Genomic DNA, 14,572 nt, shown 5'->3' on the forward strand with positions numbered 1-14,572 from the left:
GATTTCTAGCCTGTCTCGTCTGCCTCTCTCCTGTTTGAAGAGGCTCTCGACTGAAAATCTGTGTATTAAAGACTCATCGTGTGTGTTTTAACTGTGACCGCAGGCAGCTCAGACTTCCAGCAGTTATCATGGAAAAATATAAATTAAATTAAAAAACAATAAAATATGGCTGATACACAGTTTCAGAGGGCCCTGAGAGAAAAGCCTGCTGTCATACAGATGGTGTGACGCCAGGACTCATGCACATGGAGATAATTGTGTGCATGTTCCGGACAGTCAACACGTCCGTGGTGCTGCTCTGTTGGTGACTGAAACCGTTGTGTGCTGGACAGCAGGGATCCTGCAGCAGAGCTGTTTGAGAAGAAGCTCTCGGCTTTTTTATTCACTGTGACTTTGGGATGGATGGAAGATGGACGGAAATAACAAAATAAAGTAAAATAAGAATAAAAAAGCTCAGTAAAGAAATAATAGAATCTATTGCAACTGTTAAATTCTAATTAATTCAAAATGCTAAAGCTGCTAAGATCCTTTAAGAGGAAACTTCTGACAACAGACAGAGCTTCAGTTTTACTGCTGTACAACCTGTGAACACGAGACCTTCTCCTGAGCCCTGGATCAGACAAAGGAAAACCCTCAGGAAGAAGGAAACATGGAATAATCTACATTAACGCTGTGGCTGTGGTCACCAGTAAATCTGCAGTGAGAGTCTTTAGATTCATCATGTTCCTGCTGTGGGATGTTCCTGCTAAGTCCTCGTGTATTAAAGTGTGGGAACTAATTAGAGCTGAGCATTAAACTGAGTTTGGCAGGAGCTCCCTGGAGCGGAGGATTTCCCCCAACATCCAGAACGACTCTGCTCCTTTGTGAACACAGCGTCGGGGGCTGTGAGATGGAGGGAGGAGGAGACTGTGTGTGGTCTGAAGAGTCACCTGAGATCAGGTAAACATGGAGAGTCCACCAGGAGCTGAGAGACGACGGAGAGAAGCTGCGTCTGAACTGTGTCGTTATCTGTCATTGATAAATAATAAATTATGGCTCAGTGATGAATAAGGTCTCAAACACTGGGAATGAAGCTCTGTGTCCCCAGAGAGACCGAAAGATAATGAAGTCTTTTCAAAACTGACTATTCAGTGATGAGACAAGACACAGGCAAGACCACATGTTCAATAAAAGGCAGGAAAAAGCCAGATACAGATGAGATTTAGAGATGACGACATGATGTTTGGATGAGGATCAATAAAGACGGGACTGGAGAAGAAAGACAATCCAATTAATCGGATAATGACAGTAGAAAAAAAAATTCCAAGTGGACAATTAAACTAAAAGATTAGAAATAAAAAGGTGCTAAAAGCGAAAATGAGAGCAGATAATGTTGAGAACATGCAATCAGTACAAAATTCATTTATTATGTAATTAAATGTCTAAAAGCTCCATCCAGTCTAAAGGTAGATGTCCATGTGTTTGTGATTATAAAGCAGGTCTAGGTTCTATATTAATACTGTGAAAGTATCAAAGCCTCAGTCCACAGAGAAATGCACACAGCCTGTATTCAGAAACTGAGCCTTAAAACCAGCCATCAGGACTTCTGGAACTTTGTGATGTCACAACTATCAGGCTCAGATCCTCTCCTCTGATTGGCTGACTGACCTGTTGTTACTAGAGCTCCAGAGAGAAGCCTGAGAGAGGAGATGTAAAACTACACTGAGATGGTTTTTGGTTCTTAAAACCACAGATATATCTTCTGATGGAGATCAACACTTCAGATAAAACACAGGAGAAGTTAAATATGGAGCTTTAAATTTATTTTTCTGAGGCTAATGATCCACATAAACCCAGCTGGACCAGTGTGACAGGTGTGCAGCACATCTGGAAACCACCGGAGCTAAAGGAAGTCTTCTCTGCACTTTAGGACACTTTGGGAAATCTTGGTTCAACAGCCGGATGTTATCACCTCAGCTCAAGAGAAACACTGAGCGAGTATTACTGCTTCAGAGATAAGGGACAGGACTCAACCTGCTGTGAGACAGAAAAGCCAGAGAAACACACACACACTGCTGCTGCAGGTGCAGAGGTCAGAGGTCATAAAATCCTGCAGACCTATCAGGGTTTTTAGAAACCTGACGCTAATTGGTCAACAACTTTTCTAATTATCGACACGTCGTTTACAGCAACAGTCCTTTATAGACTGAGGGAAGTATCATGGGCTGATGCTGCCCTGGTAACACATGGTCACATTTACCAAACACTTGGTCCACTGTTCATCTGGAGGAAGTGAGAGTCTGTTTATTGTAAGGCTTCAAATGCAGCAGCATGAAAACTGACAGGCGACGGGCTCTTACTGCAGTTCATCAAGGTAAACAGCGCGTGTCACTGTGTCGTCCTGATGTGTGGGTCAGCATCACAGGCTGTGGTCAGGGCTGCTGCCGCTGCAGCACAACACAACACCCAGAACGAAGGCGCAAAAACACTGACGCTCGAGTACGAGTTTTAATTCTTCTTTTTTTTTTTTGGGCATTTGTAAACCTTTATTTATAGGACAGTGGAGAGAGACAGAGAGAAGAGGAATGACATGCAGGTTGTCAGGTCGCAACGAGTTCAAATTCTTAATGCCGATTATTCAATTGTTGACTAATTACACACATCTGTACTGGGAAATGACAAAAGTAGTAGTAACAGTGAGGAAAAGATGATAAAGTGAGGTAACGAGTTTGTACAGGCAGAGATCTCAGGATGTAGAAAACACTTTGATTTGATGGTTTTGATTAAAGTAGAACAAAAATATGAGAAACAACGAGGTGATGAAAACTGAGACGACAGAGTAAAGTCTGTACGTCGTCTGACTGACGGTTATCTGGACTGAATGTGTGCTTTCAGTTGTTCTGAATCTAAATCAATGGATAAGTTTCATGGTGATGATTCTCTCCTTGTTTACCTGAACGACACGAACACCTGTGCTCAGACATAACAAAGCTACGTGAAAACAGCGAGAAAGGCAGAAAACTTAAACTACAAAAAGCTCAAGTTGAGGTGTTGATTAAAGTGGAGTAAAACTGGAACGACAGATTAAAGAGAGAAGAAAATGAGACGAAATCAGGTGAAGCTGCAGAAGAAAACAATGAGCAATGAAGACTACAGAGCAAAGTTTGTGGAAGCTGGACCCTCAGTCGGCCTCGTTCAGGCTGAGTCACTGCTATTGATCAGGAATCTGTCAGGCCCCCACAAAATATGTTGATTCTGTTCTGTGGAGCAGTGAGAGGATTTTTAATGAACTCGTTTAACGAACCAGCCTGTTCATGTTTGTCTTTACTGAGACCGTCTTTGAGTTCACAGAGAGCCGATGTCTCTGCTGTTACACTCAGTTCTCTTCATCTTCTCAGCACCTTCCTGTTTGGTTTACAGAGTAAAGGGCACGGTCGTGGGGAAACCTCCTGACTCGACCCTGAACAACTCAGACAGGTTGACATCAGGGAGGAAAATCTGGATGACAAGGACTTCTCCTCCAGCAGAGAAGCTGTCAAACACCAGACAGAGGGTGGGTGAGAGGAAGGCTGGAGGGGGTCAGATGAGACAGAGCGAGATGAGAAGAGGAACAACATAAAACATAAACCATAAAACATGATGTGATGAGAGGAAACAGAGTGAGACAGAAAGAGGAGAGAAGTGTATGTGCATCATTTTTTATCACAGCCTGTATTCAGAAACTGAGCCTTAAAACCAGCCGTCAGGACTTGAGGAACTTTGTGATGTCACAACAAAGCAGTCGCCACTCTCAGCCACGCCCCAAGCCCCACCCACCTGGACCCACCATCCAACCCTGCAGGATTTGGTTTCTCTGAGTGTTTACCTGAAATCTGCTATATTTTTATTGGAGCACTCAAAAAACAGTCAGCCAATCAGAAGAGAGGCTCTGAGCCTGAGCCTCTCCTCTGATTGGCTGACTGACCTGTTGTTGGCTCCAGAGGGAAGCCTGAGAGAGGAGATGTAAAACTACACTGAGATGGTTTTTGGTTCTTAAAACCACAAAGAACACTTATGATAAACCACAGAAGAAGAGTAAATTATGGAGATTTAAGTCACATGATTCATGTCTGTGAGGTTTTTTGACTTTTTCTCTCTGAATTTCCAGGATTCTCAGGTTATTTTGTTACAATGAGAAACAATATAATAAATGAGTGTTAGAGGCCCAGTGTCCATGTTAACTGATGACTGAACCTGTCATCAGGCTGCAGGGTCATAAATCACCTGCGTCCTCCTCCAGGCCTCATCATTCTCTAACCCCGACCTAAAGATGACTCACCTGCCTTTAAATCAGGACAGGTGTCTCCAGACCTGTTAATGTGTGTGTGTTTATCCTAATGAAGCTGCACCACATGGACAAAAGTGTTGCATCTAAATGTGATCACTGAACATGATGTAAGAGGATATATTCCCACTCAGGAACTGTTCTAACAGTTGTTAACTTATTTTATTAATTTTTCAAACAAAAACAGTGAAAAAATGTCACAAAAAAATCTCTAGTTTCAGCTTCTCCTACGAGACGATCTGCTGTTTTCTCTCTCAGAAGACTGAACATCTCAGTTTGGGTCAAATGGAATGAGACTTTTAAAGACATCACTTTACACATTTCATGAACTAAACAAAAGATGAAACAGAAAAAATGACTGGCAGATTAATTGATAATGAAAATAAGCTCATTTTTAACAACATGTCAGAGCTGTCGCAGCTACAGAGAAACCATGTGGAGATAACGAGAGCTGTGATTGGTCAGCTCCAGTCTCTATATTACAAATAAACACAATAAGAACTGATCATGTACAAGTGCCAAGATACAAAAGCATCGATTAACATACTTGACTGTCTGACTGAAGTGTTGGGCGTGGAGATGCATTGTGGGTGATGTAGGCAGGTTTTGGTGCAGATTTATTCTCAGTGGTTCCTGGTTCTTTTGGCCAATTTGCTCCAGAACATATGAAGACTGGACCATCTTCTAAACATTAGAGTAATCAAATCAATCAGTCAGAGTGTGTGTGTGTGTGTGTGTGTGTGTGTGTGTGTGTGTGTGTGTGTGTGTGTGTGTGTGTGTGTGTGTGTGTGTGTGTGTGTGCGTGCGTGTGTGTGCGTGCGTGTGTGTGCGTGTGTGTGTGTGTGTACGCTCTCACCACGTCCATGATCTGCAGCAGGCTGAAGCTGAAGTGCACGGTCAGGCTGTGGGAGTCGTTGTTGACCGGCCGCTCTAACGGGTTGTAGTTCCTCATCAGCTCCTTGTAGAGGCGGCGCTGGTGCAGCCCCTGCAGAGAGCCTGGACACAAACACAGAGACGCTTCACTGTCTGTCTTCAGTGGACAGACTTTAGCTCTCCTCACTCCTGCACCTCTCTCCTCTACTGAGGCCTCATCGATGTAGCACACACACACACACACACACACACACACACATCAGTCAGTGAGCTCAGGCTTCTCTGGTTCACAGCGTGTCTCCTGAAACAGCGTCCCTACAGCAGCAGGTGTACCAGACCTTGGTTGTCATGGTTACAATAATAACAACGAATGGTCATGGAGAATAGAAACAACATAAACTGCTCCTGTCACATGGGAATCGAACACCGCTCTCCTGGGTCATATTCATCCATCCACCACAACCTCCTCCTGACGTGGACTTTGTCGCTCTAGAAACTACGTCACCGCACTTTTCCCTTTGCTCCTGTCATCATCACTACGACCACTAGATGTCGCCTAGCAACAGAACCTAACGATGGGTCATAGTGACCTGCTGACAGACGACCTGTGGGCTGGTTTTTTCTCAGTTGTGTGATGTGGGATGAAAGTGTGGTGAGTCATAGCTCATCTGAGCCTCATCAACAAGCCTTTTGAAGAAAATCATGTTTCATTGAATTCGATTGATTTTGCTTCTATATTTTATCACTTGAACCTCAGAACAGTTTGATCGACAGCTCTGGACTGATGATCAAAGATCTGATCGAGTTTCTCTCCTGATCGTCACCTTTCATCTCAGACCAGTCGCTCAGTGCGGCGGAGCCTCAAAGGCTCGTCAGAATGATTGACAGGTGTCGAGTGAGACCTCGACCAACTGAGGGGGAGGAGGGGGAGACTAACCACAGCCCTGTCGCTGAGCCCTGGGTCACTGTCAGGATGTCTGAAACACTGAGGAGCTGATTTATCTTGATCATTTTGATCTAAACAAACTTGGTGTTTATGCATTAGATTAACTTTATTTTGAAATGTTGATGTTGTTCTGACTTTCACTGCAACATAAGTGTTCAATGACGCACTGTTTTTAGAATAGTTTGATTATTGCCAATTCATTTCAAATTCATGGCCAAGGACCAAAACATTATTTCTTTATTCTTTATCACTGACATCAAAATCCTGTTACATATAAAAGAAAGTGAAAAATTAAAATGATGCACAGATGCTTGATCTACACTAGCAAATAATTAAAACTAGCAAGCTACTGCTACAGCAAGCTAATATTAATAATCATGTTCTGGCTGTGTGTCTGTCTGACTTCTATCTTTTATTTTGTTATTTTGCTTTTTACAGCTGAGGAAGTAAAAATATTAAATTGGAGTTTAATCGGATTTAAGAGACGAGGCTGCAGAACCAGGCACCTTTAGTGTGAACTGAGTGAAGTGTCTCAGCAGAGGAGACAATAACATGTCTGACTTTAAGCTTTAATATTCCACAGTCTTCATATTTAAGTCTTTTGATTCTTAGAAAATATCAGAACTCTGAGACAAAGTAGTTGCACATGATCAAAGTTGTGTCACATGCTGCTTTTTCTAAGACGACATGTTGAACAGATTCTGTGCAAATGAGAATAATCTGCAGGCTGACACCTGCAGCAGGTGATCAGACAGAAATAAAGCTCAGCGTTGAAACACTACACGGCTCAGATCAACCCTCAGCTCCACCGCTGAGGCCACACAACTTTTTATTCTTAGAAGTTGTGTCGTTCTCACACACTTCATCATAACTTCATCACGTGACTTGTGTTTTTACTCTGTAACGTAAAAGTATGCAAGTAACAAGTAACATTACTGATTTTTAAAAGTACCCCAAGAAGTACAAGTACACAAATAAGTGTTTTCCAAAGCGAGATTTGTTGGTAAAAATCACAATGAACACGTTGACAGTTCAGGACACGGTGGAGAGTTCAGGGGTCAAATCTTGAGACACAAACAATGTGGTGAAGAAAATGGGTTAAAATCATCAAGCACAGTCTTCAGGCACGAGCAGACAACCAGCTTCAGCAGGTTTTCATCAGACAATACCTGAGCCTTCACACATTCATTCAGGGCTGCGTCGTGATTGGGTAACTGGAGCAACAGGTGGGAAATAAAAAGCTTCATTCAGAAACTATTTTCAAAGATACCACAAACCAAAAAATAACCTAAAACAATGTTAATGTTCCAAATGAAAAAGATACAACACAAGAAACTATTGCAACAACTGTGTCATAAACAGATGTGATCAGCTTCATCCTTTCGGCCTGGATCTAATGTTGCACTAATGTTGACTCTGAACCCTCCCTCTGCAGGAGGCTGAAGTCCGAACAGCTGATCTCAGTCTCTCTGATGTGTCTTTGTGGAAAATTTAGACTCTATTGATCCAGTTAAGAGATCTGAATTATGCATGTTTGGTTGAGTGACGAGTATCTCAGCCAATCACAGCCACCTCTCGTCTGCATCAGGCCTTGTTTCCTAATTTTGGATATTCTGACCTCAGTATCAGACACAGATGAGCAGCCGACTAAATGTCCCTCCAGACACAACGAGCAGTGAGCAGCAGCAGAGACGCTTATAACCACGCGTCCTCTGTCCAGTCATCACCAGAAACATTCGCATGTGAAGGGAAACCTGGTTTGTACCAGTGAAGATGACACTTTTCTCGCTTCACTGCAGAGATGCGGAGGTGGTGGAGCCGTCTGACAGGTTCTCCATAAATCATCTGGACCAGTGATTTGGAAAAAGAGATAAGACCCAAACTGTCCTCTCTCAGATTCACAGTGTCACAGCCTCCTCTGGCTCCACTGTGGTGGTGCCCACAGGCAGAAGACCCGTTCCAGACACTGCAGGTGTGCGGTTTCACTTTAACACACTTAAATTTGTCTGTTGTGTGATTTAATGAATCAGTGTTATACTGATGTCTGTACCTGCTGCATCTGTACGGAGCAGTGAAGAGAAGAAGTCGTCAGACACATCTGGAGATAAAACATGAATCTGCCTGAGCTGAGTTTTTCATCTTCCTTTTTACATGTTTTCAATTTTTGCAAAGAAAAAAAAAGAAACAGAGAGGAGGCTGAACCTTCCTCACATCAACACATGAGATGTCAGATCTCCGTCATGTTCTCCACATGGTTTACATCATCGGAGCTTTGACTGGACGTGTTAATGAGCTCTTCTTCTTCTTCTGTGGTGGTTTAATGGCAGCGACTCATGTCCACGCAGCAGCGGAGCATCATGTGCATTAATTCATATTTTTCATTTTCTGGACCTTCAGTTAAAATTGTTTGACTTTAAAAGTCTGATGCTGGGCTCAGTGTTTGATCACATGGTGCAGAGAAACACTGACACAGAAGAACTCGAGGACACAGACTGTGTAGTTGCTGTGTTCATGTTATTTTGTCCATCATAGATTAGAGACAATCAGACTCACATCTGTCAGAAACATCTGCAGCTCTGATGTTTTCCAACATGGTGATTTTTGACTTTTTTTTTTCCTCTTAAATGATTTTAACTTTGTAGAGCTGCACTCCGTTTTGACTGACTTTCAATATACTGAGTATTTTTGATTTATCACTGTAAGAAACAGTTTGTGTTGTGTTGTACAGATATTTCATTTTCTGCTCCCTGCTTTTAGTCCCAGTTTGTTTTAGAAATAATCTCATGAATCATTTGATGTTTGTCTTTAATATTTCACCCTGTGATTTATTTTGTGTGTTTCATTTTTCAATTTCTCTGTAAACATTTTTAAACTGTTACATGACAGTGACTTATTACTACTATCATTATTACTATTATTACATATTTTAGTCATTCTGATCTGTTCTCTCTGCTACTCACAGTCAGTGAGTTCATCACAGCAACACAACTAAACCATTGGACTGATTCATTCAGGTGGAAAGGCTGAGTGAGTGTGTGTGTGTGTGTGTGTGTGTGTGTGTGTGTGTGTGTGTGTGTGTGTGTGTGTGTGTGTGTGTGTGTGTGTGTGTGTGTGTGTGTGTGTGTGTGTGTGCCTACCGTGGATGAGGCAGCAGAGCGTCAGGACGTGCAGAGTGAAGATCCGAGCGTCCATCCTCAGCAGCAGTGAGTCACAGAGATGAGAAACTGATGGAGTTCTTTCTGAAGCGGCGGAGAACACGAGAGAGAGAGAGAGAGAGAGGATGAGGGAGGATGATTAAGGGAGGGGGAGAAGGGGAGAAGACAAAGCTCCTCCCCCTGAAAACATCCACAGGAGAAGATTTGGCAGCTGCAGAACCAGAGGAGAGTGACACAGAGGGGAGAGAGAGAGAGAGAGAGAGAGAAGTGTGTGTGTGTGTGTACTTGTACTTGCTACATAGTAAGGACCAAAAAAAGTATTTTACTAACAGAGTGAGGACATTTTGGGAAAGTGAGGACATTTTGGCCGGTCCTCACTTTTTGAGACACCTTCAAATCACATGTTGAGGGTTAAGACTTGGTTTTAGAGTTATGGTTAGAATTAGGTTTAGGTTAAGGTTAGGGTAAGGGGCTAGGGAATGCATTATGTCCATGAGTGTCCTCACAAAGATGGAAGTACAATTATGTGTGTGTGTGTGTGTGTGTGTGTGTGTGTGTGTGTGTGTGTGTGTGATGATTTATTGGATGTTTGATAACAGGCATTTTTGTATGGAAGCTGCTGAAAACCAATATTCAATGTTTATAAAACCAAAGAAGTGACTCAGAGCTCAGCCCTCTACGTTTTATTCTAACAGACCCGTTTAAAAATCTGACTCTGGATCTGCCTCCTCACTAAACAAAGTCTCAACATAGTTAAAGTCTGGTGAGGACGTGATCACAGCTGATTCTCAGCTGTTCCTGGGTCTTAAAGATCCTGCAGTCCTGAACCTGGAAATTAGCCGCACTCATCACTTCCTGGTCCCTCGTCCTGAAGTCTCTGTGTTTTTGGTCGATGACTGAAATCAGGTCTGTGTTTAACACAAGCTCGACACATTTCCTCATTTTATTCTCTGACATAAAATCTGTCAGGAAATCCCTGTCCTGATTCCCTGAAGCTTTTACGTCTATTCAAAAACTTTGTTAGAGGAAAGGCTTTTGTAGAAGAGCTCAGAGCTAAATCAAACTACAGGTTGAAGTTTAGTGGTGTCGTTGGTTTAGAGCCTAACATGAGCTTTTTACTGCTGCTGGTTGTATTTAGGCTTCAAACATCATAAAGTGGAGTCATCTGTCAAGATTATCCTGCTGAACAAAACCTGTCAGGATCAGAAACTGTTGGTTATTTTCTGTATTAATAAAAAAAGACATTGGAGAAATCTCATTGGCTGTTTGTGGAGGGGACCAGGTGATGATGAGGTCAGGGTGGCTGACAAACATTAGGCATCTCTGCAGGACTGTATGAGCAGTGATTTAGTCATTTTCAAGTCAAAAGGTGTTGAGATGTTAAAGATAAACCTGGAATAAACTCAGATGAAACATCCAGGTGATTTATGTTAAATATAATTATCAATTCAATAACATTAAATCCTTTACTTTAATGTGAAGTGATGTAAAAGTCTGATCAACAGTGAGATGCTGTTGAATCAGATGAGAAACTGATAGAAATAAATATCTGCTTCTGAATTTTGTTCCTGTAAGATCTCAACATTTGTCACTGCAGGTTTTCTTCTCTTTTTCTGAATTAAGGTTCACAACAGGACGCATCATCACCATCGCTGGGTTCAGCAGAATTTTTCACACCTGAACCAACCAAACTCCTTCAGGGACAAACAGCCTCGGGTCAGGAAAACCCTCCTCAGTCGGTCCGAGTGTGAAAACCCCTTCAGACTCCATTTACACTTTACTGCTGACGGCACCAAGGACACGGAGACCTGCTGGGCCTCAGAGACACACACTGGAACCACGAGCTGTTCAACTGCAAATGGATGATTGACACAAAACACACACACACACACACACACAGTCTCCAACAACCAAACACAATCCTAAAATATAAATCTAAACACGTTTCATCCGAGGTTCCTGATGTTTCCTGGAACATTTTGTCCTCTGCAGAGACGCTGTTCGCTTCAGACGAGCATCACACTAACACTGTTACAAATCCCTGTGTTTAATATTTAAATGTGAAGATCTTCTGCAGCTTGACTGAACAGTCGGTCTGCAGAGACTCAGGACGGGACACAACTGAACTTTAAGTCCACACAACAATAACCAGGAAAGGCAACACAGTGGAGAAGATATTTTAATAAAGGAGGATTTAACTGAAAATGCATATCCTGACATCAGGCCGGAGTCGTGTACTGTGACTCCAGAGCTGCAGGTCTAAAACGTGAGCCGCTGTTTGTCCCATGTTAAGTGAAAATGTTTGGTTTCAACACGTTTTAATACCAGAAGGAGAAAGTCAGTTGTCACTGCCTTCAGAAACCTGCCACAGTGAGCCCTCTGGTCCGACACAGCTCTGGATGAGCTCTGGTTATGTGTAGGTCACTGGTTCCCAAACTTTTCCAACTCATGGCCCACTTAAAAAATCTCAAAAATGTTGGCAGCTCATAAATGTGGTCCAGCGGCAAAGTTCCTGTCATTGGTGCAGTGAATTTCAAACTGAATTTCATCAGGCAGAAATGGGGACGATGTCAGACACCTGAGTGTGCGTCCCTGGTGGCGAGTAAAACACACAGGGAATGAACAGTAATGTGGAGTCAAGTTGTATAATCACAGGATCGTGTTCTGGTTGTTCATGTTTACTCACTTCACAATAAATCAGAGTTGAGTTAACTTTAGTCATGTTGAGTGCTGAGTCAGATTTATTCGAGCCTCCGTAATAAAACCTTCAAGATGAGATGAACGCAGGATGATTCTTGACCCAGACTTAAAACAGTGAAACAGTAAGTTTACATCTATATGTGAGGAGGTAAAATTACAAAAATAATATTGAAAACTTTGAATTTCAGGCAACAAGATGGCAGTTTCTCATGGATTTCTATAGAGACGCCTCGAAGGCTTTCTGATAGAAAGGAAACGTAACCACGTACTTTAGTTTCCTAAACTGAACCGAACAGTGAATGAAAACTGCAACTAAAAATACAGAAAAAGATGAAAAATGAACAAATTGAAAACCCCAGCACCTTCTGCCAGAAATGCTTTCCAGCAGAAGGCATCAACCCAGACAGCTAAATGAAACTTCTGGCCCAACATATGTCTGGGTCCTTGGTCCGAGTCTGGCCCATGTACTTCCACATCTGGGCTGAGTCCAGATGTTATCCTCTGGTATTGGCTGACAGACGGAAGATTTTCTGTGTGCGCTAGAATTGGTCCAGATGTGGAAGTAGCATCTGACAATCAGCGTGATTGTCACTATACATGGGGACTGAGTGTATGAGGGCCAGGAGAAAACTTGCATGTGGCCCAAGTATGATTCTGTGCACTGAGCCAGTCGTTTTTAGAGGCCTCCTCTGAGAGACACCACACCGTCCCTGCACCAGTGAATTACTGCTCCTCGCTGCTGCAGGTCACAGCACATTTCTTTTCCCTCTCTGTCCCCTTTACCTTGGACGCGTCTTCATGTTACTCTGCTGTGCTGAATGTGCTGTAATTAGCTGTGCTGACTTCCACTTGCTTCTCATCATCTTTGCCAGAATATTTCAGGGAGAAAACCTCCATCGCTTCCTGTGTGAGTCTGAGGTGACTGACAGCAGAGTGAAAACACACTGCGGCTCCGACTCAGTCTCCGACTCTGGAGGGAAAAAGACCAACAAACTGTCTTCACGCTTCATGTGGTGAATTTTCTCTTCAGCTCTGTGGAAAGTTGTTTTTCATACTCAACGGGAAGTCATGGCAGCAAACAGCTTCTTCTATTTTTAGCCACACTAACGATGAGCAGAAGACAAAACCTGCACTGCTGGAACTGACTTAAAGAAACAACCCTGTTTCCTTTTAAATGAACAAGTTCATGTTATTTCATGGCAGATTAAACATGTTGATGTTTCCTCACATTCAGGTGAGTCGCTGGATGAAAACTCAAATCTGTCACAGTCTTCCTCATCAAGGTCAAAAGGTCGTGACGCCATTCACTGAGTAAAAACTCTGAACAAACAAACATTTGAGCTGAATCCCTGGTGTGAGAGTTTTCCTCTGCTCTGCTGAGCATGATAGAAAGTCCTGATTAATTTGCTAATTACATCTGAATAATGAGCTCGTTTTCCTAATGACTGGCTCCATTAGAGACATTAGTGACGATGAGCAGGCAGCTCACAGAGGTAGAAGGGAAGTAGTCAAACATTTACAGCTGCTGCAGATTGAAACCAGTCTCACTTGTTTGTGAGTGAAATCTATAAAAACAATAATACGTGGTTGTAATTGTTCGTGTTCTGCAGTTGTGTGTTTACCTGACAGCAGTAATATTCAGTCATGTGCGGGGTGTTCAGAGAACAATGGATTTAAGTCCAGGATTCTTCCCAGCATCCTCTGCTCACTCTGCAGCTCAGTGCCAACACTGCCTGCAGCGGTAATGAGCAAAAACCAAAAATAAAAGCTGAGCATCTGCAAGTTTCAGCAACTCAAAGCTCCAGAAAATCCTGTTAATGTCTGAAGGAGATGAAACCAAAGCTGATGAAGTAATATTCTGCACCTGGTGGAAAAGATGTCGACAGTCACAGTGGAGACAGAAACTGTTTCAAACCTCTGTAACTTAACTGGAGTTAAATCACTGTGACGTCCTAACGAGTCCTAATCATCCAGCTCCAACAGCAGGTGTGACCAGAGTCTGCACTGCCATCTAGTGGAGGGACAAAATCCCACATGATGAATAAAGTGCAGAAGTAACATTAAATTAATTCTGATCTCAGTCTGTAACAATGGATATTCAATTTTTAGACTCGGTCCTACATAAATCTGGATTAATGCACCGCTGAAAATAGTCCTCAACAATTTCTGTATTTGCTTCTGTCTGTTTTTACAAAAATTAGAGACCCTTTTAAATGTGAAACTATATATTTGTGAAGAGCCACTGAGAGCCACGGACAGAGGAGGGAGTCAGGAAGTGCTGAGGGACGAACTAACACACTGTTGGTTTGACACACGTTGACAAGAAACAAGAGTAAAACCAGCCGTGAACCCACCTTCCCTCAACCGGCCTCACGTAACTCTTCCTCTACACTAAGTGGTTTCCTACATTTCCCAGAAAGCCTCTCAGCCTGTCTCACAGATGTGAACCTGTTTCCACCCTCTCAACATGCAGCGTGACCACGTTCACCTCCTGCAGCTCAGGCTCACAGCAAAGTACGAACATGGGATTAAAGCCATTTATATAAAGATTAAGTGAACAACACTCAGTGTGAATGAGACACAAGGCTTTAGAAT

At 42.7% G+C, this 14,572-nt stretch overlaps 1 protein-coding gene across 4 annotated transcripts in view; it reads right to left on the minus strand.

Moving 5' to 3' along the window:
* LOC139607687 (neuronal acetylcholine receptor subunit alpha-7) overlaps nt 1-14,559 on the minus strand; it is a 47,159-nt gene extending 32,600 nt beyond the window's left edge. Inside the window, exons 1-4 of one of the 4 annotated variants that reach the window (XM_071460800.1) lie at nt 13,600-14,559; nt 12,761-12,947; nt 9,260-9,361; nt 5,160-5,299 (exon numbers count right to left, since the gene is read on the minus strand). In XM_071460800.1, the coding sequence (XP_071316901.1) occupies nt 5,160-5,299; nt 9,260-9,314 (195 nt within the window). In that variant the 5' untranslated portion in view covers nt 9,315-9,361; nt 12,761-12,947; nt 13,600-14,559. Of the gene's footprint in view, nt 1-4,850; nt 4,988-5,159; nt 5,300-9,259; nt 9,362-12,760; nt 12,948-13,599 lie in introns of those variants that run through there. The other 3 variants (XM_071460792.1, XM_071460809.1, XM_071460819.1) reach the window with 3 other exon arrangements.
* Between the last annotated feature and the right edge of the window lie 13 nt (nt 14,560-14,572).

The sequence above is a fragment of the Trachinotus anak genome, unplaced genomic scaffold, assembly GCF_046630095.1.
Source record: "Trachinotus anak isolate AG129_WGS33_773 ecotype Australia unplaced genomic scaffold, CSIRO_AGI_Tana_v1 ptg000002l, whole genome shotgun sequence".
NCBI classification, from domain to species: Eukaryota; Metazoa; Chordata; class Actinopteri; order Carangiformes; family Carangidae; genus Trachinotus; species Trachinotus anak.